Source organism: Alosa sapidissima, chromosome 2 (assembly GCF_018492685.1).
Source record: "Alosa sapidissima isolate fAloSap1 chromosome 2, fAloSap1.pri, whole genome shotgun sequence".
Classification (NCBI taxonomy): domain Eukaryota; kingdom Metazoa; phylum Chordata; class Actinopteri; order Clupeiformes; family Clupeidae; genus Alosa; species Alosa sapidissima.
In genome coordinates, this window is record NC_055958.1 from 6,856,878 (window position 1) to 6,884,516 (window position 27,639).

The 27,639-nt window shown below is 41.8% G+C and overlaps 2 protein-coding genes across 5 annotated transcripts in view; one reads left to right on the forward strand and one right to left on the reverse strand.

The window, feature by feature from the left end:
- Window positions 1-13,359: 13,359 nt before the first annotated feature.
- Window positions 13,360-15,602, reverse strand: dusp19a (dual specificity phosphatase 19a). Its single transcript, XM_042067712.1, has 4 exons — window positions 15,297-15,602; window positions 15,044-15,090; window positions 14,741-14,893; window positions 13,360-13,932 (listed from the first exon to the last, which is right to left on the reverse strand). Exons 1-4 carry the CDS (start codon window positions 15,517-15,519, stop codon window positions 13,723-13,725), a joined length of 633 nt encoding a protein of 210 aa, XP_041923646.1. The 5' UTR covers window positions 15,520-15,602; the 3' UTR covers window positions 13,360-13,722.
- Window positions 15,603-18,164: 2,562 nt separating this feature from the next.
- The window catches only part of nckap1 (NCK-associated protein 1), a 40,271-nt gene continuing 30,796 nt past the window's right edge, over window positions 18,165-27,639 (forward strand). For 2 of the 4 annotated variants that reach the window (XM_042067417.1, XM_042067428.1), the window contains exons 1-3: window positions 18,165-18,461; window positions 22,832-22,849; window positions 24,537-24,647. In XM_042067417.1, the coding sequence (XP_041923351.1) occupies window positions 18,354-18,461; window positions 22,832-22,849; window positions 24,537-24,647 (237 nt within the window). In that variant the 5' untranslated portion in view covers window positions 18,165-18,353. The remainder of the gene's footprint in view (window positions 18,462-22,831; window positions 22,850-24,536; window positions 24,648-27,639) is intronic. The other 2 variants (XM_042067433.1, XM_042067441.1) reach the window with 1 other exon arrangement.

The window sequence follows — 27,639 nt, forward strand, 5'->3', positions numbered from 1 at the left end:
TCTGTGCTACTTACATAACACACAAACAAGCGTTCAGACAACGATGTCTCTGAAGTAGCCAGACCTTTATGGAACCTTTGACAATTACTATGCTTACATCTCAGAACTTAGTTGTGGGTTACCAACTTAATCATAATTGCTGATCTCCTGATACAAACACAGTGGCAACCTCCTTCCTGCAGTGAGCACACCTGCCTGTGTCACAAGCAAAGAGACAAAGAGAACATCTCAGACATGCTAATGTACTGTAGCTGGATCAGTCCGGCAAGTCGAGTGCATTACGAATACCAAATGACCAACAGTCACTCACTCACACAGGACGGAAAAGAAAGAGAAAGATGGAGAGTCATTTTTTAGAAGAAGAAGAAAAAACTGCAAAAGATTGCATGACACAGAGTACCACAAAATACCCCTTACTATTGTTACACAATATTACAGTGACCTTATTAAAGTGTTGCTGCGCTATGAAACACTCTGTAACATTTGACCAATGATCAGCAATGGCAAATTGCTACTTTCGAACTGACCCTAAGGTCAGGAAAAGATTAGGATTGGAGCTACTGTTATTATGGAACAATACACTCTTTTACACTCTGTTGTTCATCACATGGCTATTGTATGTCATGGTATAATTACAATGTAATGAAGCTCCACATCACAAACTATGGTCACACATCATATCACAGTGACTTCATTACAGTGTCTCCATACTGTAAACACATAGCCTGACGAGCCAGACCCACATCAAACGGTTGTCTTTCAAATTTCCTCTGCACGCAATAGGATAGCGCTACAACTCATGAGTCCCATGCATTTTCCCACCAGCGGAGCTAGTTGGCTAGTTGATCAAACTTTTGCCAATTTAAAAAAAGCTAAACTCGAATCGCGATTCAAAGACCGCTGTTCGCCAGCAGCAGCATTCATCTTCATTGTTTTGAAGTAGCAGGGAATTCACACGGAACCGTCGCCGACTCTATACACGATGTGATTGGCCTGATTGAAGTTTCATTTTTACAGCTTGCAAGCCAATGGAGAGTTGCTAGACTACCCTGGCTGCAAATTATATTTGCTGCCGCTAGGGTGATTCTAGATTTCTAGGCTAGTAAACACACTGTAGCATTGGAACAATGATCAGCAAAGGCACACTGATACCTAGTTAGGTAAGGATTAAAGGTAAGGATTAGGACTGATACCTAGTTACAGTAGGTAAGGATTACAGGTAAAGATTAGGACTGATACCTACTAGGTAAGGATTACAGGTAAAGATTAGGATTGGAGTTACTGCATGTAACAACAAACACTGACTGACTTGGACACATTGTTATTCCAGATGCTCCATTGTATGCAATGTTATAGCTAATTACAATTTAACAAAGCTCCACATCTCACGCAGGCCTCTATTGAAGAGTCTCTAAACCTGGAGAAGCTAGTTGTATCAGTGGAAGCGGTTAATTACAGGCTAAGCATGTGACAAAAAACGTGTATGCGAAAATATGAGAGAAAAAAAACACCAAACAAACAAAACATAATGTGCACCATTGTGCAATTTCAACCTAGTATGTTTCTATTGTGACTGGGCCAAGGTCCAAGGGGTATTTTAATACAGGGCAAATGCAGGGCCTAATATCCCAGTCAGAGAATGTCATGCTGCATCTGTTTTCTCTGAGAGCACACTTTGGTGTACTGCCTAGTCATTTCCACACTATCAGGGCATTTCAGCGCTGTTGATGTGAGGCAGCAGTCCAGCAGTCTGGGTGAGAAAACTGATGAGGGCAACAAACTGTCAACTGGCAGAGGCCAAATGTGCCCTCTTCCAACACAGACCAGTTACCCCTGTGGCATATGGGTAATGAGGAGAGAGAGAGAGAGAAACAGAGAGATGGACTTTTCCCCAAATGCCCATTCAATCTCTCTGACCTTACTGCTTCACCTGACCTCCACACGCCCACACCAGGGAACCCCTGCTGGCTCTGCCGCTGATCAACCTCCACAGCCAAAGTCCCTAATCAAAAATGGAGAGGCTGAGTCACTTCATGCCAGAGGCAAGGATGGACAGTGCATTTTTTATATCGTTTTATCTCTTTTTTTCTCACAGTGACTAAATGTGCTTTTGGTACCATAAGCAAGGTCGACTTTTATATCACACTCTCACCATCAATTTATTTCCAGCTGATGCTGAGCATATGGAAATTACCAATAAAGCAGATATTAATTAGTGCATTGCTGCAAGAGTATTATGCAAATACATGATTTACATTCAGTGCACATATCATAATCTGTGCCATGCATTTAATACATTTCACGATTCCGAGCCCTTACACTACTGCACTAGAACTAATACAGAATCGAATCAAATCACTGGGTGGTATCAGAAGATTCATGTTACACAGGTGGTCATCATTTTATTAGTCTATTTTATGGGACTATCAAGGATGATATTGGTCTGCAAAATGGAAATGCTCAGACTGTCTCCTTCATAGCATCTGGGAGGCTGGGCTCTTTGCTATGGGTCCAGGGTGGGGAGTGGACTCTGAGTCAAATGATTTTCACTGATTTTCACTAATTCACCGATTGGGTTAAATGCAGAGACCAAATTTCCCTCACGGGATCAAAAAAGTACTTATGATTTGACAGCAGGGTAGACTCTCTCTCTCTCTCTCACTCTCTGTGTCTCGTTCTCCAGTGAGTGCCTCGTGAAAGGTTCCTTTCCCCTATGTTTTACAATTGAACTGAACAGGCCAAACCAAAGACTGTATACTGTGACCTGTTTGTGAAAACAGAATAAGACAGAAAGTGAGATAGAGAGAGAGAGAAAGAGCGAGAGAGAGAGAGAGAGAGAGAGAGACATACTGGAGAGAGATAGCGCGAGAGATAGTGATAGATAACCAACGCATGTTTGTTTGTGGCTGTCAGTGTACGTTGACTTTGTCCGTGGTTCTACCGAAAAACAAAGTCCTCTGCCTTAATGAGAGGGTACCATGGCCTGGCTCCAGCAGTCTATTTAATTAACTACACTTATATCCTTGAGGAATCCTCGCTGCTCGCAGTAACTCACGGCTTCCAATCAATAACTTTCAACAAGATGACGATGACGTATGCCCTGTCTCGTTTGGAGGGCCTTATTTACAGCTGGTTGGGTGCCGTGTCTCTGCTGTCGGTGGGTCTGTCAGTGAAAACGAAGAGATGGCACCGATGGGAGTCCTAAAACAGAGCTGTGCTGTGCTGTCCTCCCCACATCAGCTGGAGACAGACACTGTGAATCAAACAACTCCAATGGTGCTTTGTCAAGCAGCTCAGAGGGCACTAAAGCAGGAGAGACTCGGGAACCAAAAATAATAACACAGGGTGTCTTTCATAAAGACAGCACAGAATGTGTGGTTCGTCGAGCGGATATATGAAAATAGTCAGAGGATATTGCCCATTGTGGGGTGATTACTAATTAATAATGTCTGCTCTTTGTCTCAGCAGGGGGGAAATACAGAGATTTTTTTTAAAAGGACAGTGTGCGATTCATCATGATTTCAATGGGTCCTGAATTAAATATAAAACACATTAGGGAGATGATATCTTACTTCTTGTCAATGTAAAAATAGCCATCTAATTGAAGAGTGAACATATTCAGTGTGTAATGAAGAGACCCACCAACCTGTGACTTCTCCCGCACTGAATCACTGTCAAGCCACTGACGGAATTAGTAACATCCTAGAGGGATGGCTCCCAGATCAATCTACTGTAGGCGTTCCTTCAGATGGTGCCTGACGACTTATGATCAGCGTTAAGTTCAAACCACCACTACATCTCACCCACTGGTCTACAGCAGTGGTACTTGAAATGGGGGTCACCAAAAATATTGGAGGGGTCGCAAAATGATTTGAAGTCTGGATTAAAGACATTTTTCTAAAGGTTTTTAGTCAAAGGCTGCCATTAACATAATGCCTTTGGTGTTGACATAGCCTACCTAGAGAAGACATTTTCTGCTTCTGCTTCCAATGGCCATCTTACAACATTTCAGAACCAAATTCCGCCGGTTAGAGAGAAAGGGGTCGCAAGACTTGGGCCATGTTTTTTGGGGGGTCGCCAGACAAAAAGTCTAAGAACCACTGGTCTACAGCACAATGGCTGTATATACAATCATTGCTGCAGGAGAACCATGGCCTTCATATTATCAGGCCTAGTGAAGTCCATTAAATGGTTATGTTTGAATTATGTATGAATGCATTTTTTAGAATGCAGTCATGTTGACACAATTACATTCTCATAAAGGCCCATTTGAAAAGAATTAGTCAGTGGCAAGACAGATAAACACTCGACTGTGTAAAAGTGCAGAGGATGTTGCTGCTTTGATGGGGCTTGGACTCTGCTGACGGGCCTTCAAAGCTGACAGACGTCTCCGCTCACACCACCACCAACACCACACGGCCATCGCCTCAGGCATTTTTCACTATCCAGACATAATTAAGGCCTACGTCTAAGTGAGTCACTACATTGTTTTCATGTACCCTGATCAAGTGTGGGACAATTATGTAAAAATTAAATATTGCATAATGATTACATAAGCAGGCTTTTGCTTTCTAGAAACAGAATTGGGACGGGTGAAAAGGCCTGCTCCTAACTGGTTTTAATTGTGCAGTCGAGAGGTTTACGAAACGGATAACCCTGTTATAGATAGATAGAGAGATAAATAGATAAATAATTTATTGATCCCCAAGGGGAAATTCAAGGGAATTCAAGTTATCGCACTCTCCCTAGGAGAAAAGTGACGACATCTAAAGAATCTGTGTCTATTTTCTTCCAGATACTTCTGTAAGGAGTGATGCGACAGCCATTCATCCAAGGGCTGATTTTGGGTGTGATTCACTGTCCACCTTGACGTCCAAATCAATCTTTTCCCATTTTTGCCTTCGCCCCAGGAGGGTGTAATCACCTCATTACTCCTGCAATTTGTTAGCGCCCTGGTCAAACCTTTGATTAAAATCCTGTTACACATCAGAATGGTTTAAAGGCCACCACTAATCCCCACGTGACCAGGCTTGCTTACGCTTCTTGATGACGCCACATGGAGAGAGATGGGGGGTGGGGGGTGGGTTGGGAAGGGGGGGGGGGGGGGGGGGGGGGGGTAGGTGTGTGTGGGGGTGAGGTGCTACAGAGAAAAATGAAGAGATAAGTTAATGAGTGTTTCATCTTGGATCAGCTGGGGGTGACTGGCTAATTCTGTCTTATTAAAGGAGCCGAAATGTCAAATGCTGAAGCACAGTTAGTCGGCATGAAGATACTGGGGAATTTTGTAGACCTACCCAGAGGATTAGAGTATAGTTCAGCACTGGACAAACATGATCTCCATGTTTCACCTACTGGAGACAGGAATGGATTACTGAATGGCCTACCGGGCCCAGGCTCAGGGGGCCCTCTGTGTGAAGTCACTACTACGTTCTCCACCCCTGATATCTGAATAGAGCCCCTCAGTCAAATAACACGGGTTATGTTATGTGATATGTCTTAATAGGGCCCCGCAATCATATACTATGGGGGATGTTATTCACTCCTGATATCTGAATGGGGCCCCTCAGTCAAATAACAATGGTCACACTGGGCCCTATCATGACATTCTAAAGTGCATTGTCACTAGTCAAAAGTTTATTCAAATTTAGTAGGATGTCCAGTTCATATTGGGAGGGGTTTCGTTATCAAACGTGGAGCACATGACGCAACAAGGTGTTCCTAGGTTTTTTAATCAGTCATATGGGTGTTTGGGGCTTAATATCAATTAAACCAATGAGAATGACAAAGCGCGATATGTGAAATAAATGCATCGGTATTTTGGCATTCAACAGCGCATTTGAAGGAGGCTGCTTGCGAGACCGTATGGAATAGTCATTCCTAAACCATGCTTTACTAAAACCTAGCATAGCCTTCACGCATTTGCACTCTATTATTTGAACTCATTGGCAAAGTGAAACTAACTTCGCCAAGGTGTCAGTCAATGACAAAACAGTTATATGCAGTTACTTTCACTATTGACTGACAATGGGTTACCATCGAAAACATAGGCTGGAAAAAGCAACACTTACCCTCCTAATATTGCTCAAATGACTGAATAAAACAACATTTATCCTGCAGAGGAGTTGCTTATATCTCGTGACAGTGCGTCTTCAGCTGTGCTCCATACGTGTCTCTCGCCTCTTCCCTAATCACTTTTAACCATCATTACCAATTTGAAAATGATGGTGAATAACTACTCATCATGAGATGTACAGTATTTCGTAATATCTTTATTCAAATTATGTTTCCCATTGTAATTGTGTAATTTGTAATGTTTTGCATGGACGTGCGCTGGTGTGCGTTCATGAATGATAGAAGGATGGTGCGTGCACCTGCCAATATGACAATGCGACAATATGACAATGCGCTCTTAAAATAACATATAAACAACTCGCCATAGACTTCTGACAAGGTGTACAATAGCGATTTTTAGACAATACGCCAGGCCCCTCCCTAGGTTGTTAATTGCCACACCCCTGGGTGCATTGTTTAAAAAATAAACGTGCAAAATACCGAATTAAACTTTGCGCGGGTGGAAAATTAGTTTTACGCCATGCGCCAGTGTGCAAAATACAGCCCACTATGTGTGATAATAGACGATGCAAAATCCAGAACGATCTGATTAAGGTCACTACCAAACTTTTCTCAATTGATTCTATAGTACTTTTTCACATAGAATCCATTTCTGCTTGGGACATTTTTATATCACGCTTGAGATAATTTGCATATTTGAATACCTTAGCGAATATAAATGCATAATAAAGAAATGTATTGATAATATGGCTAGGTTAATGGCTTTAGGCCCAAATACTGTAATATTCAAATTATATCAAATGTAACAAATGATCATACAAAAGTATGTTTTTAGATAGGATATTGCAGTTACATTATGTAAATTAGGTCATTTTTTACCTTTTTCGTTCATGTACAACTTCACCTTTACAAGAACATCATGGCAAAGCAATTATGGATGTTTTTACTTAATTAGTGTAAATATACACTATGTGCATTATTTTGTGAGAGCTAATTGCATATGGGTATCATTGTATCAACTAATTTGCATGCAGGATGGGTCTGTGAAGAAATAGATCCTAATTTTGAGGCTGTATTGTAACTGATCTTCTCCTGCAGTTGTCCACTGGTTTTAGAATAATAAATAGTATATAAAAATAGTATACAGTAATAGTAAAATAAAAAAATAAAACATTTTACTATTCAAGAGCTTGCTATGTGCTTACTATGAGTCTGCATTGGCATTTTTGTTATATGTGCATTATTTATGTAAATTCACTAATATGAACATGACCAGAATTTACACTGCAGATAACTTTACACCTGAAAGAGATAGAATATTCTTTAACTAATCAAAAAATTTCACCCAAACATAAATCCATACCCTTTATTTCTGCTAATTAGTCAAAATATGCAAAATAACTCATTAACTATGCGCGATATAAAAATGTGGATATAAAAGAATGGATATCTACTATTACTGTATACTATTTCTACAAGCTATTTACTATTACTAAATTAAGTGGACAACTGGAGGGGAAGATCAGTTACAACACAACATGAAAACAATATTTCTTCACAGACCCATTCTTGCATGCAAATTAGTCAACAAAATGATACCCATATGCAAATTAGCTCTCACAAAATAATGCACAGAGTGTATATTTGCAGTATAAGTAAAAACATTCATAACTGCTTTGCCATGATGTTCTTGTGAAGATGAAGTGGCACATGAACAAAAAAGGTTAAAAAAATCTAATTTGCATAATGTAACTGCAATATCCCATCTAAAAACATACTTTTGTATGATCAGATAGATAGATAGATAGATAGATACTTTATTGATCCTCAAGGGGAAATTCAAGATCATGAATCAAGATGATCATTTGTTATACAATTTGAATATTATTTGGCCACAAAGCCATTAACTTATCTACTTACAACCACATTATCAATACATTTCTTTATTATGCATTTATATTCACTAATTGCATATTCAAATATGCAAATTATCTCATTAACTATGCATGATATAAAAATGCCACAAGCGGAAATGGATTCTACACGAAAAAGTACTGTAGAATCAGAAAAAGTTTGGTAGTGACCTTAATCAGATCGTTCTGGGTTTTGCCCTGTCTATTATGCTTTGTAATTGGCATTTTTTTCCACCGCATGATGCCTTAAATCCATTTCCACAAAACTCACCAGAAGTCACCATTTAAGGGGTTTTCCCCCCCAAAATGTTCTTATGGGGGAGCATGCCCCCAGACCCCCCTATTACTGAGTTACTAACTTTCTGAGGTGGGCAGGGGGGCCCTTTTCATGTCTGTGCCCAGGGGCCCAATGGTTCATAATCCGTCCATGACTGGAGACCCTGCCATTCTTTTTGCTCTCTCACAGTCACATGGTGAAGAAACAGTATAGACCTACAGGACCCTTCGGAGTTACACTGAGAAGGATTTTCTTAACCATGAATATTGCTGAATGGAAACAACAATTGAAAAGTGTGTTAGGTATCATTATGTTAAAAACTGAAGAGTTGTGTGCAAAGTTTCAAATGTTACTGTGTTACATGTTACTCCAGCTAGTGTATCAGAGTCCGCACTCTATTGCAGACAAGTGAGAATTCCGAAGTCTCTTATGATTGAAGGGAGACACCTGGTGGGCAAAATGCAAACTGCAGTCTGTCAACCCTTCGATGCTCAGAACTATTTCTACTCATATACATCATAGCAGAGATACTAACATTCTGAGGGGCAGCCTGACAAACAGCTAATCAAATCGAGGATTGCATAGCATTTAGGCTATACCATATTTAAAATGAAGTTAATTCATTTTGATCAAATTCAGTTACTAAAATAAATGGGCAACACAGAAATATCTTCAGCAAAACCTACAAAGGATGTCCTCTGCTCCCTCAAGTGAAATAAAATGCAGGCAGAAATGAAACTCATAACTGTCAGACAGACACTGTTGTACCTTTTCTTTTTTAGACCTCACATCAAAAATACTCCACATCAAAACTATTTGGTCTTCGCTCAGAGTGGGAGAATGGGATCAGTGATGTCCAGTCAGCATCGCATGGATGATGATGACACTGAAATGGGCCTGTAAGACTGATGCTGATGCAATACCCCAAGTCCTACTTCCCCCTATGGACTCACACAAAAGAATAAGCCGCAGTACTGTCTGGCACAATTACCAGGCCTATTGTTCGAAGGGACTCTCCTGATCATAAAAGAAGATGACGTGGGTGGCTCTCACTTGGCACTTAAAAAAGAAAAAACTCTGTCTGCCATCACCTCACCTCTTATTTGTTTACTACCACAGTGAGGGTCCACTCATCATATAGCATACACATGCAGAGGTGCGTGTAAAATGGCGTGATGGAGTTCTCACTGAAGGTCATCAGCCACTAATCAACCCCTGACTGCGCTATAAGGTTGTCATGGAGGATGTGATGAGGGTGTGCTTGAGCACCCCAGCTAAATAAATAATTGCTCCGCCTGCGTCTCGGGCTTGTTGCACCTCCATCATGCACATCCCAGTGGACCTACAGAGTACAGGAATAGGCAGCGTGTGTTTGCAAGCAGGGTGTGTGTATGTGTGTGTGTGTGTGTGTGTGTGTGTGTGTGTGTGTGTGTGTGTGGCGTGACTCTTAAAGAGCACTAAATCTGACATGTACTCCGCACCTGGCAGCCTGACGTCTCACATGTACCGGCGGTAAGAGACAACCTCTAAATTACCCGTAAATACCCATATAGGTGGAGATCATTAACAACACCGAGACAGTCATTACTGCTAGCTGACCAAGTGTCGGTGATACTGAATAGATTGCAACATCAATTAACACAATCACATGAACGACACACAGACGCTATGTCCTGTCTTGATAACACTTGCGGTTGGGGTGTCTGGAGCGTGTGGGTATTTCTTGCTCAGACACTTTCCATTCATTAAGTCGTAGGATGGTGACAAAAGAGATTCAATGTTCCTGTTTTAACAGTGTAAAAAAGGGTCACAATTTACTTGTGGTTTCTTACTTATAAATACTTATAAATATATCTAAATGCTTAGTTTGAAGAGACACTCTGTTACTGTAACGACAATTGATCTGTTAACACTCTGTTAACAACAGTTTGTGTTTACGGTTAGGGTAAGGGGTTGGGTTTGATTAAAGCGATATTCAATAACTGTTCAACAACCATTTTAAAGACTGAACTTGGATTTCAACAAACCAGCTGTAAAGTCACTTGACAGACTATATCCATGTAAAGTGCAAGCAATCAAGCACAGAAAGATAAACATGTTTTTCTTTGGGCCTCAACGACATGCAACAGCGACAGCACAGACTACCACTACGGCTGAGGTGGCAAGTGATTTTGGTGGCACCTCCCTGGAAAAATACAGTGTAGATTGACCCTGCTGGCTCTTATGCTAATCTACCATCTAACAGCTCTTCACTATGATTGTGAAATAAAGGGCCCTGAATCCATGGCTCTTAATTATGCTTCATTTGGCTATAAGACAAAATCTTTAATTGCTTTCGTTGCAGCCATCCAACAGCTCTGGCAAGCAAAACAGAGGACAGCAAATTAGGGCTCCAATCTGCTGAGCACAATCTACTGCCCAAAGAGGCCTAATAATGAATTCCTCGGCTTTGTTCTGCCCACTCAACCGTGCGCTTCCAGGGGGCTTGAAACAAAATAGTAAGATTTGGTTATTATGATGCTCTCGCTGTTTAAAAAAAAGGATAACTGTGTCATAATAATATTCTGCTTTTTGAAAGCTTGTATGTTACCATAACAAGGGGTAATGTAAATGCTGACCTAGTGGCGTCATGCATCTCTTTCTGGTCCTACATAGTGTATGTAAAACAGCCCAGACTTGTCCTTCTGATGGAGAATAATTATTTTCTCAGCTGAAAGCTGACTTATTCTTGCATATGTCATTTAGTGCATAATGTGTGTTGGGATTCACAGGATGCTATGCAATGTAATTATATATAGGCTATTCATGATACAAATCCACAGTGATGTGTCAGTTGCAATATGTTTAATGCCAAGAGATAATGTGGTTACTATGAAAACTATTCAAACTTAAATGAGTATAGCTTTAGCCTATTTCAAATGTGTACAGTATAGTGATTTTTCTTCCTCCTGATGTCTGGCAATTCACTATTAGATTAAATCTTCGTTGCTTAAATTCAAAAACAGTACCCCAGAGATGATTTTCCTCAGTTCACTGTCACCAAAGTAAAGTCCACGAGCTCGCCAGCGATCAGCCTCCTATGAGATTTTATCGTATGTCTCTGAGGAGTGATACATTAGGTCCCCACTGTGATTCTGCCCCTACTCCCTAGCCAGTTTTAAGAGAACAGAACACTGTTAGAAGATACCGTAGAATACGACCAAAACTGCTAGTACTCTCCTTTAGTCCGAAAGAGACCGGGTCCCAGGTGACAGCCTCCCTGACGGAGCAACTAGGCTACTGAGAAAATAGTGGGGCTTTCTCGAGAGAGTAAACCACCTGTGAATAATCAATGCGAGATCCAACTATGTTTTTTGAAGATATGCTATTTGAATATTGCAAAAATATATCAATTATCAGTTTACGTTTATAAAAAAAATATCACTTTTGAGGTGTTTGGCAAAACACTAGGCTACTTCTGCGTAACACCTAATCCAGTATCAGATTTAACTGGAGAGTGGCCAAGATGCCCAAACAACTAACATGGAAGACAAACGAAATATGAAGCAATGAAAACGACGTTGGACACTTGCCTTCCTCTGAAATGAAAGACACCTTCTGAACTTCTCGGTTGACACTGCGAACATCATTTGTGATGACAGTGCTCTGCTTGTCAGCTACGTTGACGCTTGTTCGGCCATCCGGTGCCCTCTCTTTGACAGCAACTGATGCAACTTTCCTCCTTGCGAGCGTAGAAGAGAGAGTGCCCATGTAGAAACACAAATACCTCTCAAAACTGTCAACAGCATGAGAGCCGCAGCTGTTTAGATATACAGATTATACACCAAATATATGCTCTTCTTCATATTAGAGTCTTTTCTTTGCCCTTTTGCATCTAAAATAAAATCGCAGAGGGTGTGCGTGTGAGAGGCTTTGTCAGGTCGCCTACCACTCTCAGACGACTCCACGGTTGATGATGTAGATTAAATGCTGTTAGCATGTGCAACGCAGGAGGCACTGTAATACCAAATATCACGATATTGTAATCAAAAGTGCAAATTAATATTTTATGAGATAGGCCGACCAAGAGACTGTTAATACGCAAATTGTGGACGTGATGACGCACCAGAAGTTAAATCTGAAAATGCAATGCAACTATAAAACATTTAAACTGTTTTAATTTTAATCTTTTAAGCAATTCAGCTTTGAAAATTTGAGCATTTATACATTTTCTTTTTATGAAAATGTATAAATGCTCAAAAAGACTGTTGCAGAGTGCATAAAACAAAACCCAAATTACTCTATTCCAGTGCAGGCTAAAAAAAAAGCCCAGCTAAATAAACACACACACACACACACACACACACACACACACACACACACACACACAAATGCAACAATTAAGTCCACACAAGGCTGTTTTGTGTTATAACCTATAGGAACAAAATAAACTACAGTACAAGGCTATGTGACCGTGTTCATTTAACATTGGGGAATACACATAAACAGCTAAAGAAATAGGAATGGAAAATGGTAACTTTTAAATCTGTATATGCATGAAGCAGAGAATAGGGTTTCAGGATAGAGAATATAAGCAACAACTAACAGCCATTAGAGACTAGTTAAGGCTTCAGGACTAACAGCATTGTTCCTTTCACACATAATCAAAGATTTTGCAAAAGTGTAGTTCAAATGTTTTATGAGTGACAAACCAAATCAGTGAAACCCTTGTATCATAACACAGGATTAAAAATAACAACAACAAAGCCAATATCCAAAGTTGCTTAAAAACTTCCAAAATACTAAAGCAAATATAAAACAGTAAAAAGCCATTTGGTGCATTTGATTTGAATCCATCAACAATCAGTCCAGCTACAATTTATTATTAAATTACATTTCACAAGGTATGAAGAATTAATTTAAAAGACAGTTCAAAGCCCTATTCATTAATATATGAATAAAATCAACTTGAAACCAAATACACTCTTTAAGTTAGCATTGGTATTAAACTGGAATTGGAAAAGTCAAGAAACATGATCAAATATCTTTATGATTCACCTATACTTTAAAGTAGGCCTAAGCTGCGTGAATTTAGGAACAGAATGATTATTTGCAAAACATTACTAATGTATGCTAATACTTGCTTTGACCAAAGAACCATAGAAAGAATGGCAAGACTGCAGAGCTTAAATTCGGAAGAATATATTTGCAATATCCTAACACATTAGAATTATACCACTGTAAAACAAAAAAAAAGATACATTAAGCCATAAAGCCTACCAAAACTATGAACTGTTGCAAATAACAACATATCTACTTCTGTCAAGTGGCCTTACCCAGTATATAACATGGTATTTGTGCATTGTATGAATTATGCTATTTTCGAGCAGTTCAAACACAATAATGCAACTCTGCACACTCATGCTGGCAACATGTGTGCATCATGAATAGACTGTCAAGCTACAGAAACACATAGAATGTTCAGTGACCATTTATATGTGTGCTTGCTTGTGGTTTATAACTTCTCAGTTGTTCCATGAAGCCTGGGTTTGGACAGGAGGCCGCTCGCGCTGACTTCACAAGGGCAAGTGCGTCATTAAATGCCTGGCCCTCTCTGGACATGAGGTATCCAATGACCACAGCAGCACAGCGAGAAACGCCAGAGTTGCAGTGGACCAACACAACTCCTCTCTAAAAAATGGGAAAAAGAAGACTCAGTGGCAGGGATGTCTAATGTATGCGCACTTGCACATTGCGATGACACTATACCCAGGACATCAGCAAGAGCCAGAGCACTCCGCTTCATTGAGCCTCTCAGGTTGGGGAAAAAACTATATTCAGTGCCAGTGATGCCCGATCCGATAAACTATATGGTATGGAAATTCATGAAACAAACACCACTAAAGGTTAGTCACTCACAAGGTAAGAGAATGGGTCCCCTCTCAACTAAAAGCCTCATAGTTTGATTAATTAAGGGAAAGCTACTCTCCGTATCACGGGTGAAACGGGAGGCAAGAGAGCAAAGAAACTACTCACTCATTTTATCCCAGGAATGGAAACTTACTTTGAATAGGCGCTGTAATCATAAACCCTTGTGAATTTGCATCATGTGACAGTGTCAGGTTGTGGGTGACTGCCTCATCTATTTGGTAAAGAGGTTGTATGACAAACAATGGCCGGTAGTGATATAATCTTTCTACAACGTGCTAAATAATGCATTGTGAAAACTCAACATTCATTATTCACAATGCAGTGTGGTTACCTAGAATAAGGGATGCTGGCCATTGGCTAGCTTTTGAGTATCAGGTAGGCATTAAAATCAAACACTCAGGAAATTCAGGAAACTCAGAACACTTTCATGGAATAAAACATCCCTTATATGATACACTCGAAGAGCGGATAAGATCTTTAGCCGAGCGTACGGAGGCAAATATATTTCATTCTAACCATAAGCTCTACCTTGTCACAAGAAACACCATAGTACAGTATCAAAACTTACCTCTGCTTTGGCTTGTTCTATAAACTGTGTGCACTCCTGAAGATATGATATGATGTCTGTGTCAGGCAGATCCAATATGCTTAGCGTTTTATACACAAACAGATCTGGAAAAGCATTCTCAACACCATAGGCCACATTCAATATATGTGTGACCTGAAAGACAAGAAATGAACATAGACAAATCCATGTGATGTGTTTGATATAATGAACTACATACAACATCCTATTTAGAACAAATTTAACATGAACTAATTTTGACTTGCATCCTTCGTATGATGGCAAAGTAAGAACAGTTACTCGTACCTTGAATTTCATCATAGTCCCAAAGTCATGTGCTGCATCTTGGGAGCCTGAGAGAATAAACAGACCACCCCAAATAAACATAACCGAACTCACAACTTTAGATAGCATAATAACCCATTGGATATGGACATGTTATAGACTACAGGTTAAGAAATGATTTAATCTATAATGTCCTTTAGCCTATTCTTGGTTTACAGAGTGAAAAATAAACAGGTGTTTGTCCATGTAAAGAGTATGAATATCACAAACTCACCCAGCAATAAGTGTGGTTTAATAACACCAACTTGAAGGTCCCAGTTGGTGTCCTGCACATAACCAAATGTTGTCTCTGGCTGTACAGTATCTTCAACAACATGCACAGTGGATCCTTTCCAGGTCTCAATAATCCGCCTTCCACTCAGAGTTGTCACCCTGGTGCATTGTTTTCTCAAATTAGTTTTAGAGAAGGATTTTATTTCTTGGGCAAGAGACTGCATCACATGTGTCTGATGGTTTCCCCACGGCAGAAAAGTGAAGACCCTCTGATGCTTGCTTGTCCTTCGACGGAGCTGCGTGCTCTATCACTGATACCGGTCAGCTGATACTGATGTTCACTTAGCCTGCATTCCTTTCTTAGGCTTTACTGCCTGCAACCCAACCTGTAACTGAGAGCACCTCTTAGCCTACCTGAAAAAAGGGTCACTATTAGCTTTGCCACCCATAGTGGGAATTGTAACATCAGCAGCACCTATTGGTGATGTTGTGTCTGTTGCTGTTGGGTTTGGGTTTGGGTTTGGGTAGCCTATAGTCACAAGTATTTCTTCACTTTTAATTGTTTATCCCATATGTGTTTTTTATCAACCTAACACAATTTTCTAAACTGGTCACATTATTTTATGTAAAGTACATGAACAAGGTTTGCTCTTTTGGGGAGAATTTGGGGAAAGTATAATTCAACTTTTTGGTATTGTTGTATAGGCCGACAGGGGCATTCTACCAGAAACTTACATTTTCACTTCTAAAATTGTGTTTGTGTTAGGAAATCATTCTAACATGTAATTTGTACATGTTAGAATGATTTCCTAACACATTTCTGTGACACAAATAACATTATCTTATTGATCACATGTCCCTGATTGTAACAGTGTTTTTGTAACCCCCATAAGAAATATAAGCAATTTTACAAACATAGAGGATGTTAAGCACATAATAACTGTCAGACACTCATATTGTTGCAAAATAACCTTTACAAATAAGATTTTTACAAACACACAATATGTGGATATATACCCCCATCTTCATCATACACAGTTGATGAAATGAATTCATCAATATTTTATCAAAGTCAATTTTATATCATAATGTTTCGTGTGACAGGGCTGACTGTGGTGTGACAGAATTTACTTGAAATTGAATTATTTAATTATTTTAATTATTTAAACAGGGAGACCTGTTTAGTTTTGAAATGCATTAAATGCATTTTCCATGCAATAAAGGTAATACAAAGTAAAAATAACATTTAATTGTCAGGCCGTGTCACATAGGGCAGTGACACAACCTGATGTGACAGGAACTGACAGTCAGCCAATTTCAGCTGCCATTTCTCTGTCTGTAAACATGCTAGCATCAACTTTTAGTAGCTACGTCAAGATACTCTTCATTGACTTCAGCTCAGCCTTTAACACAATAATACTGGGTCCTCACCTCTCCTCCTCCCGCACTCTCAGCACTGCAGGCTCTCCCCAGGGCTGTGTGCTGAGCCCACTCTACTCCCTTTACACATCCGACTACCGTCCCACCCATCCAGAGAACATCATTGTCAAATTTGCTGATGACCACGGTGGGGCTGATTACAGGGGGAAATGAGGCGACCTACAGCGATGAGGTCCTGAAACTTGGGGAGTGTGCATCAAACAACTTGGCACTACCCATCAACAAGACCAAGGAACCACAGCGCTGGTCAAGAAGGCCCAGCAGCGGTTTCACATCCTGAGGGTGCTCAGGAAGGAGCAACTAAACACTCATCTGCTGGTGACCTTCTACTGTTCCACCATCGAGAGCTTGTTGACCTACGCTCTGACAGTGTGGCACTCCAGCTGCACGGAGGCCGACAGGAAGAGACTGCAGAGGGGGGCAAACACCACACAAAAGATCATCGGCTGCCCTCTGCCTTCCTTGCCTCAGCAGGGCCAGAAACATCTTGAAGGACACCACCCACCCCGGCTTCCATCTCTTTAACCTGTTGTCCTCTGGCAGGCGCTTCAGGTCCATACGGGCCAGAACAGACTTCCCCAAAGCTGTCACCATACTTAATGCAAATTTGCACTAATGTAAACTGCACCGACAATATTTGCACTGACCACTGCACCACCAGACATACCTCTATCGTCAATACTCATTCAGTCGCTCTTTGGACTCAAGTCTGTGCTCATTATATTCTGTTTGTCTGTTTGTGTTTTTTATATTAAATACTGTGTATTTATATTATTAATTAGTCTTTTGTGCTAATTATGTGTGCACTTTTACCAAGATGATGTTTTTGTTTCACATATTTTAATGACATGGCCTGAGTCGTAAGCTTGTCCTTCTAATATATATATATATATATATATATATATATATATATATATATATATATATATATATAAATCATCTAGTCAGTTGAAGACTTTTTTGATAATACAAGTTGTATTCATTTTAACAATTACAGCCTAATGGTACAATGTCCAATGTCCATGTACAAAAATCCTGACCAAAGCTGAATCACAGAAAAACCTTAACATTAAATTATTTGACATTGTAAAAAAAACGTATACCTATCGTGAAATACATTTGAACTAAAACAATATTTTATTCTCTGCCTAGCATGAATTTGGCCAATAGGTCAAGTATGAAATGCCTTCCAACGCACAAATCTTAAGGATCAATGTGTTTAATGGGTTGTGTGTATGAACACCAATCAAATATAAAGAGAACTTGCGTTTGGTGTCCAGGTACTCAAATGAGAATGAACCTGATGTTATAAAACAAATATCTGGGAAAAATATGACTGGGAATATTAGGCGGAAATACTGTCTCTGCTGGAGGAGGATGCTAGTCACGTGACGTGCGTTGGTGTTGCAGGAAACAGCCTCGTTCTGATAGTTAGGGCAACACCTAGAAAAAAAACAGGGAGTCGGAGGAGGGGAGTGTGGAGTTGACTAGGATTTTAGCCCATAATATGGGCAAATTTTAACACTAAAACATTTGTCTGCGTCTTTATTTTGTAACACTACATTAAGAGTTTTTCGATCCGTTTGGATTCGTGAAGCACATTAGCTAAATTGTCAGCATGTCGCGGGGTGTGTTACAACCAAGCCAGCAAAAGCTGGCGGAGAAATTGACCATTTTAAACGACAGGGGCATCGGGATGCTCACCCGCATCTACAATATCAAAAAGGTAAGGTGTTTGGAATTGAGGTTAGAGACTGATTTCGTCAAGGTTTAATGATATCTTAGTGCCCTAATAATAATGTAAGCTATCATCATCTACCTAAACGACACAATTCCCAGTGAAAGATGACTGCAGCGATAGCATACAGGACAGCAACAGACAGGAATTCAGGGAAGGCCCTGACAGAAAGGCTTCAATATCGACCTTATCGTTAATTTGGATATTCTAATGATGACTTGGTTATTGTGTCTGAAATATACATATACATAAACGTTGAATTAAGTGTTCTTTTCTGGAGATATTATAGCAAAATGGTGGTCCATGCTATTCTTCCCTAGGTTTTGGTTGTGGACATTTCTCCCAGACGTTTGACGATAACGTTAGCCTGCTCGCTAACTGGTTAGCAAGCCAACTTAACCTTTACAGCAGCAGCTTTTCATAAATTGGTAGTTATATTTAAACTACTGCACCATTCATTCTGCGTCAGCTCAAACATTGCCATTGCCAGGGATAAGCAAAGAAACAACAGATATTCGGACGCTATGACATGCCTCTAGCGCTCTATCGCTAGCTGCTAACAAGTTAGCTTGCTGGGTAGGTTTCCTTTTCAGACAGTCAATCCACTTACACACCGTGCTAACGCAAAGGATAGTAGTATAGTAGTAGTGAGTCATTGCTAACCTGCTTGTCCGCTAGCAAGGAATTCTATTGGCATTTACACCACTTCCACAAAGAGGATGCCTGCACTTCGGCACAAGGGTATTTTATTCATGTCCGTTTTGTGCGTTTTCTGTTGACATTGTGCATGTGGTGTTAACGTTATATCCAGCAGGATTGTTGTAGCTCCAGGGCACCAACGTTCTGCGCCCTGTCAAATAGCGAGCAACAGCATAATCAGAGGTAACAGGGATAATCCCGCCCAGACACCTCAGCTCTGAGAGTTAGCTAAGCTTCCCCTGAAATCAATTATTTGGACAGTTCGTGTCAAAATAGAGTTGCCAGCCAATTTTGCGTGGACTGCACGCATTAAAGGTGCGTCAGGTCTCATGGTCTGCTGACTGGAGCGGGCGTTAACGTGAACATGATTGACCACAGAATGATTTAGCAATGTTGTTTTCCTCACGCTTCATACATCAATTGTACCTCCCTTTGCTGCCACAATTGAAGGCACGTTTTGAAGCCTGAGTTCCTGGGCACCATCATAAATCTGCTATTTATCTGATGTTTTTTTTGGAGACGTACAGTGCTGTTTGAATGTCTTATGAATGCCTTATTCATTATAGACACGTATTTCTAAATAATCCCCGCAAGGGCATTAACAAGTGTTCATGAAGCACACTGATTGCTTAGTTGCTCAGAAATGAGTACATGGACAGCGATGTTGAAATAATTTGACCATAATAATGTTTGATGAGATACTAAGTCAGTTGTTGCTTTTCGTAGTTTCCTTGTGGTAGCCTAGATTTCTAGTCTGTTGGTAATTGTGGTTTATATTAAAATATGTTCCTCAGAGGTGTTGCTCTCAATATCCAAGGTTCAAACACCTTCCAATTCCTCCAAAAGTAGAGTTTTGTGTTTGGATGTGCTGTGACTGTGGTCTGTGATGCAGGTGGTTGACAGCATCCTAGAGCTGGCATAAACCCTCAGCTGCACACAAAGCAGAACCTGTCACACCTCCTCTCCTGCTGGACCTGTCAGTGTCATCCCTTTGTAGCTGTGCTCGCTGTGAGCATAGGGAATAATATTCCTTCCCTGGGTTTGACACTCATCTCAAAGATGGAGGCTTCACAGTAAACGCTTTGGCAGCCTGTGAAACTGGCAGTGAGCGTGCTGGAAGCTGTCCAGCGTCAGCCAGCAGTAGAAAAGGAGGCTAGCTGAGAACTGTGCTAGGCTATCTGTTCGCATCCTTTTCTCCCGCCCCCCTCCCCCTGCTCTGACAGCCCACCCCCTAGTCCCTCACCCTACTTGCTCTGAAGGCCTACTTTCCCTCTAGGTCCCCCCCCCCCCCCCTTCTTCCTGCTGTCCCATCTCGCACATTGTCACCCCGAATCGGGTGGCAGTGCACCCCGCTCCAATGAGGGATGCATATTCATTGCAGTGTGTCCCTCTGCCAATTAGGGCACAGAAGTGGCTCTATGCTGCGAAAATGGGGGGAGTCCACCACCACAGAAGTTTCAGTCTCAACTTGAGGACACTGAACAAATAACTACACAGTCACTCACTCTCACTCACTCTCTCTCTCTCGTTTTCCCTCCCCATCCAAAGGCATCCGACCTCATGCATTCAGTCAGCACCACCGACAAGTCTCCAACCAAGTAGTGATTCTCATGTGTTCCATTTCTGTGTATCCCCATGAACGCCATGCCCCATCCCCGCATTCCGCCGTGTTAATCAGGGCTGTTTGATTGCAGATAGGGCTGGTCCATGTGGACGAGAGTCGGCATTTCAGCAGAGCGTGAGCGAGCAGAGCGTTACATTTAGGTTTTTCTGTTGCTTAGCAACTGTAAAGACATTGACATCAGCACTGTCTAGATGCATTGGAAATTGCAGCAATCTCATTCAGTTGTTGCTGTAAATCAAGTGGTTTGCCTGCATTCAGTCATTGCCTGCCTTAGCCAGTGAGATATTTCATCAAAGCATTTAAAAATGAGATGCTTTGATTGAAAAAAAAAAAAAGAGCCAGATCGTTGATTAGGACCATTCTGATGTAACATTGCCACATTTATAACTCGCTGTTCTATTCATGCTTAATGGAGGAAGTGCATTTTGCGCATACAATGACCATTTTGCCCAGAGAAATAATGTTATCATTAGATAGTTTAGTGCCAGAATGACGTATGTGAATATGGGAGCGGAGTTAAAAAAAACTCCACAGGAAATGACACTAGGAATCCTCAGAATAAGAGCGGAAGTGCATGTTGCTTATCTCACTGGCATTTAGACTAACTACCCAGCCCTAGGGAAGGGAGTCTTATTCACCATGGCCATGGAAGTATCATTGAAGATCTGCACTGAAATATCAGTGTTTTAGGTTTTCACTGAGAGTAGGATGCACCATGTTTAGTGGACCCACATAGTAGTACATACAATGCAATAGCCTAAATACAATGCATAGCCTGGACAGTGCCTCATATAGGCCAATGTATTTTTTATGGTGTGGTAGGCTAAACGACAACAATAGGCAGGCATTAACCTTTCTGTATGAAGCCTTTCTGCAAGACTTCATCTAAAGGCCACGGGGAGTGTGTCTCATGAGGACCAAGTCCTGCATATCCTTGACCTCAATCTGTTACTTCCAGCCATCTCTCGCTCTCTCTGGTTGGCCCAGGGCAAGTCTCCACTGAATGGCAGTCTTGCGGATCAGAGCCATAATTAATTGTGGAGAAAACATTTGGGCTACCCATGGCCCGTTGATGTCACTGTTAGTGAGACTCAGGTGTTTGATAGCTCGGATCACTCCGATCAGTTTGTGGTGCCCGCTAGTTTATGGCCCATGCTAGCATGCTAGTTTGTGGTGCCCGGATACCTTGTGTGATCCAGACATTGCTAAAGCTTTACATGTTTTGTGTTCCGGTGTATTCCCGTAGTGGGATCATCCAACTGGCTGCCCTTTTTTGTAGCGAGGTTGAGTTGGGAGCCCACCTAACGTGTAGCGGAATTGTCACTGCAGATATTGCATGGGGTGTTTCCAACATTTGATCTGCCTGGTGTTTTTTCCTTTTCTAATTCCCTGTTAAATTCAGTTTCAATATCCTTTTTTTTTTTTTTTTTTTGGTTCAGTTTATTTGGTTTCAAACAGTCCGCTGTGAAATACGTTGGTTTATGTTGCATTTCTTGTTTAATTAAATTTTAAAAATAATTTTGTTTATTTATTTATTTATTTATTTATTTATTTATTTGGCTTGCATGACTATTTTTTCCTTTGAACTAATCACATAATTCCTGGTCTTTTCTGAAAAACGTGAAACTTGAATCCTTGTAGTAGCCTCCTGTCTCCCTACCCCTGGAGGAGTGGACTCTGCATGGTGTGTATGTTAGCTCTGGGAACGCCTCGCAGCACTTTTAACAGATAGCCACCCAGTAACCCCAACAATGTCCCTCTCAAGGAGAACTTACCTGTATGAGAACTTACCTGTATGCGAAACCCGCTATAGGACCGTAACAACAACTGACTAAGCTGAATCTTCAAATGACTTATAAAGCAAAATATATATATATATATATATATGCAGTAGTTATATAAGAGGAGAAATATACTCACACATTAGTTCCCAAAGCTAATCTTTATTTTGGACGTTAGACATGCATGGTAGACATTTGGAAACCTGTGTTTTATGTGTAATTTTCTCTCTTTCTGTTACAATGCTTCCCCCCAGCAAGGACAAGTTTGGAAGGTTTGCACAGCTTTTCACCTTCCCTACACCCCTCCCCACCCCGAAATCTCAGTCCTCCGTCTCCCCCACCCCCTTTTTTCTGCTTTCCTTACCAGCTCATGATCCCATAAACTCTGTATCAACTCACAATGCTGTAGCACAGTTCAAAGAAAAGGCCGTTCCCCTTTCCCCTCCAAAAAAAAAAAAAAAAGTATGTTAGTGCTATCAGGGATTGATTTGTTATAATTGATTTGTTTGTTTGTTTTAATTTATTTCCATTTATTGGTTTTGTGTTTGTTTGTTTTGACGTTCAGTACACATGCATACATAATGTAGTAGGTTCCATGATTGCTCTAGGCTACTCTTATTATGGGTCTTTGGAATTTTTATTTACTTTTTAAGACACAGCTTTAAAGAGCACCCAGCTAGTAGAATTATTTATTGACCCTAGCAGTTATGTAGCAAGCACTTATGTAGTAGCCTTATGCCTCTGTTTTACAGGTGTAACAGTTAATTGGTGACCTCTGTATTTGTATGATATTTGTATTTAAATGTTTCAGATAATTACCACTGCTTACAGTTGTATTACCATACTCCATTACCCTCTCATTCAGTTTTGGCAGTGGGAGTGCTATAACCAGGCTTTTGTGTTTGCTGGTAAGCAGTGGAGTTCCAAAAAATTGAAGGAGTGAACTTTCTGGAAATTTTGTTGGGCATTTTGTTTTGTAGGCTACTCGCACTGAAGGCCCTTTAGTTACAAACTCTAATGGGGTTATGATGGGAACTCTAACTAGACATCAGTCCTAGAAGTATGTATAAAAGTAGCTTTTTGTTTTGTACCCTGTAATTCAATAAAATAGAATATCCCAGCATGGACATCTATTGTTGTGTAGTTCAGGATTTATTTGATTTGACCATTAGGAGGACGCTTTTTGAAGGTGTTACCAGGCATACTGTAGGTGCATGCCTTGCATCATGTTAACCATGTAATCATTCAACACACCGCCCTACCTCAAATTGCACGTCTGCCGACTTCCTCTAGCCCCGTCTAACCTCTGTAAGCCCCTCACCGCTTACAGAGTGACCAAGGCAAACGCACCGGCCAGTGGCTCACCTTTCTGTCCCTCCCACCCCCCACCCGTAGGAGTGCATCCGCCCATGCACTGCCGTCTCACTAACTGCCCTCCAACTTATCATGCAGCACCTTGTCCGTCGACAGAACATGTCTCTCTCTCTCTCTCTATCTTTCTATCTCTCTCTCTCTCTCTATCTATCTCTCTCTCTATCTTTCTATCTCTATCTATCTCTCATTCTCTCTTTTTCTTTCTTTCTCCTTTTTTCTATCTATCTTTCTCTATCTATCTATCTATCTCTCTATCTCTCTATCTCTCTCTTTCTATCTATCTATCTCTCTCTTTCTCTCTATCTTTCTATCTCTCTCTCTCTCCTCTCTCTTTTACATTGCATTTTTTAGCTGTGACAAATTCAAATCAATTCCCTGCACTTTGCCTTCTCATCCTGTTCACCTGTCGTCTGAAAATGTTCCTTCTGTTTAGTTGTTTATTTTTTGTAATCTCTGGCCTGTCGGATGTTTTCTGTGTTTACCATTTTGTCAGTGGCAGCTGTAGCATTTTGAGTTATCCCTTTTTCTCTCTCTCTCTCGCTCTCTCTCTCTCTCCCTCTCGCTTTCTTCTCTCCTCCATCACAGGCATGCGGGGACCCCAAAGCAAAGCCCTCGTACCTGATCGACAAAAACCTGGAGTCCGCGGTCAAGTTCATCGTCCGAAAGTTCCCGGCCGTCGAGACACGTAACAACAACGTAAGTGTTCGTCAAGTATGTCAGTGCAGGCAATTCAATGAGAGAGGCCAATGTGTGCTAGAGTGTCCAGAGAGACCTGGTCATCAACAGTGTTTGAGGCATCTGATGAGAAGGCCTAAATGCACCTCTTAGTGACATAAAAATCAATGTCAGTTACTGTGTCTCTTGTGTAATTAGGTGTCATTGTATTTGGGTGACCATGACTGTGCTTCGACGTTTCAGCAAGTTATGCTAAAGGAGGACAGTGACAATGACTATGTTTAGAGTCAGCTTGTGAAATTGAGCTGTGCGAGTATACTGAGTGATGGAGTGTGTGTGGAGGAGTGGCTGCTGAGTGTGTGTGTGTGTGTGTGTGGAGAGAAGCGGCTGCTCAGTGTGTGTGTGTGTAGAAGCGGCTGCTCAGTGTGTGTGTGTGTGTGTGTGTGTGTGGAGAGAAGCGGCTGCTCAGTGTGTGTGTGTGTGTGTAGAAGCGGCTGCTCAGTGTGTGTGTGTGTGTGGAGAAGCGGCTGCTCAGTGTGTGTGTGTGGAGAAGCGGCTGCTCAGTGTGTGTGTGTGTGTGTGGAGAAGCGGCTGCTCAGTGTGTGTGTGTGTGTGTGTGGAGAAGCGGCTGCTCAGTGTGTGTGTGTGTGTGTGTGGAGAAGCGGCTGCTCAGTGTGTGTGTGTGGAGGAGCAGCTGCTGAGTGTGTGTGTGTGGAGGAGCGGCTGCTGAGTGTGTGTGTGTGTGTGTGGAGAAGCGGCTGCTCAGTGTGTGTGTGTGGAGGAGCAGCTGCTGAGTGTGTGTGTGTGGAGGAGCGGCTGCTGAGTGTGTGTGTGTGTGTGTGTGTGTGTGTGTGTGTGTGTGGAGAAGCGGCTGCTGAGTGTGTGTGTGTGTGTGTGTGTGTGTGGAGAAGCGGCTGCTGAGTGTGTGTGTGTGTGGAGGAGCGGCTGCTGAGTGAGTGAGTCTGTGTGTGTGTGTGTGTGTGGAGGAGCGACTGCTGAGTCAGTCTGTATGTGTGTGTGTGGAGGAGCGGCTGCTGAGTGTGTGTGTGTGTGTGTGTGGAGGAGCGGCTGCTGAGTGAGTCTGTGTGTGTGTGTGTGTGTGGAGGAGCGGAGCCCTGCTGAGTGAGTGTGTGTGCGTGCGTGTGTGTGTGTGTGGAGGAGCGGCTGCTGAGTGTGTGTTTCAGGTTCAGGAGCGTGTGTGGTGTGGCTCAGAGAGGAGTTGTCTGTCTGAGTCAGTCGCTCCGCTCCTCTGCGCCCCTCTAAGCCACCTGTGTGTGTGTGTGTGTGTGTGTGTGTGTGTAGAAGCGGCTGCTCAGTGTGTGTGTGTGTGTGTGTGTGGAGGAGCGGCTGCTGAGTGTGTGTGTGTGTGTGTGTGTGTGTGTGTGTGTGTGGAGGAGCGGCTGCTGAGTGTGTGTGTGTGTGTGTGGAGGAGCGGCTGCTGAGTGTGTGTGTGTGTGTGGAGGAGCGGCTGCTGAGTGTGTGTGTGTGTGTGTGTGTGTGTGTGTGTGTGGAGGAGCGGCTGCTGAGTGTGTGTGTGTGTGTGTGTGTGTGGAGGAGCGGCTGCTGAGTGTGTGTGTGTGTGTGTGTGTGTGTGTGTGTGTGTGTGGAGGAGCGGCTGCTGAGTGTGTGTGTGTGTGTGTGTGGAGGAGCGGCTGCTGAGTGTGTGTGTGTGTGTGTGTGGAGGAGCGGCTGCTGAGTGTGTGTGTGTGTGTGTGTGTGTGTGTGTGTGGCGGAGCGGCTGCTGAGTGTGTGTGTGTGTGTGTGTGTCTGAGTCAGTCGCTCCGCTCCTCTGCGCCCCTCTAAGCCACCAGTGTGTGTGATGCAAACGGCCTCACACAGGAATGTAGGCGTGTGGGGTGGCTCTCTCTCTCTCTCTCGCTCTCTCTGAAATTCACTCTTCTCTCTGGCTCTCTCTGACTGACTCTCTCTCTCTCTCTCTCCCCCTCCATCTCTCTCTCCCTCCCTCCCTCTCTCTTTCTCCCTCTTCCTAAACTCTGTTCTATCTCTCTTTGATTCTCTTTATCTCTCTCTCGCTCACACACACACACACACACACACACGCTCTCTCCCTCACTCTTTGGTCTTATCATCCCCTCTCCAGGCTCAGTGCCTCTCCCTTTCATTGCTGTTTGTCTCTACACCCTCTAATGATGAAGGTGCCCCATCCCCACCCTAAACCCCCACCCCTCCTCTAAACTATGTCCTTCTGTCAAATCTCTCTCGAAGCCAAAAACTGATTGTGATTTTTGCCCAGTAATATCCCATCATGGTGTTCTTAAACACGCATTTCATGACTCCAGTGTAACATGTCTGTTCTCTGTGTGTGTGTGTCTCAATAGTTATCAGTCACCATTCCTGTGTAAAAACAAATGCTTCTTTTTAAGCTTTCTACTTTTAGTCTCTGCTGTGTGTTTGTGTTTTAAAATGTTTTTTCAAACTGCTACTTGGAATGACGTACAGCTTCCTCATGTTTAACTGTGTTTGAGTTCTTTCTTTTTGTGTTGTTTTGTATTTTTATGTTGTGCATTTTTGTTTTCTTGCATGCTTAACATGGCTATTTTCTGGATTATTCTTTTTGGTAAGTTTTGGACTCCACCGGAGCCCATTTGCTTTGTTTGAGCGCCTTAAACCACTTACTCATGGGTTTGAACATTTTAGTTGTTCTCACATATATATCTGTATTCAATCTTAAATACTGGGCAAAGGAATCTAAGAATAACACTTTTGATTTCATAAGAGGAAACACAAAAATGAGAGATATGACCGTTAACGCTGTGGGGTATCCAGACCATTGTCAACAACAGGCTAACTAATAACATACAAGTCTAGTCCAAATCACTATTGAATGTCTATTCTGAGATTCCTCAATAGGGAATTGCATGCCTATACCTTTCTAGACCCTCAACACTCTCTTTGTATGTAGTGTGTAGTTTCTGTTCAGGAACAAGGTGATTTCATTGAAAAAGAGTACAGCGGATGTTGTAATAAGCATTAAGAGAACACTGCAGCAAAC

What these genes read in the sequence shown, in the direction of transcription:
- dusp19a (XM_042067712.1), bottom strand. Translation starts at nt 15,519, where the DNA reads ATGCAGTCTCTTGCCCAAGAAATAAAATCCTTCTCTAAAACTAATTTG. An exon ending in GGACTATGATGAAATTCAAG is followed by an intron (nt 14,894 to 15,043) that starts GTACGAGTAACT and finishes CTTGTCTTTCAG; the next exon opens with GTCACACATATATTGAATGT. An exon ending in TAGAACAAGCCAAAGCAGAG is followed by an intron (nt 13,933 to 14,740) that starts GTAAGTTTTGAT and finishes CCCATTTTTTAG; the next exon opens with AGAGGAGTTGTGTTGGTCCA.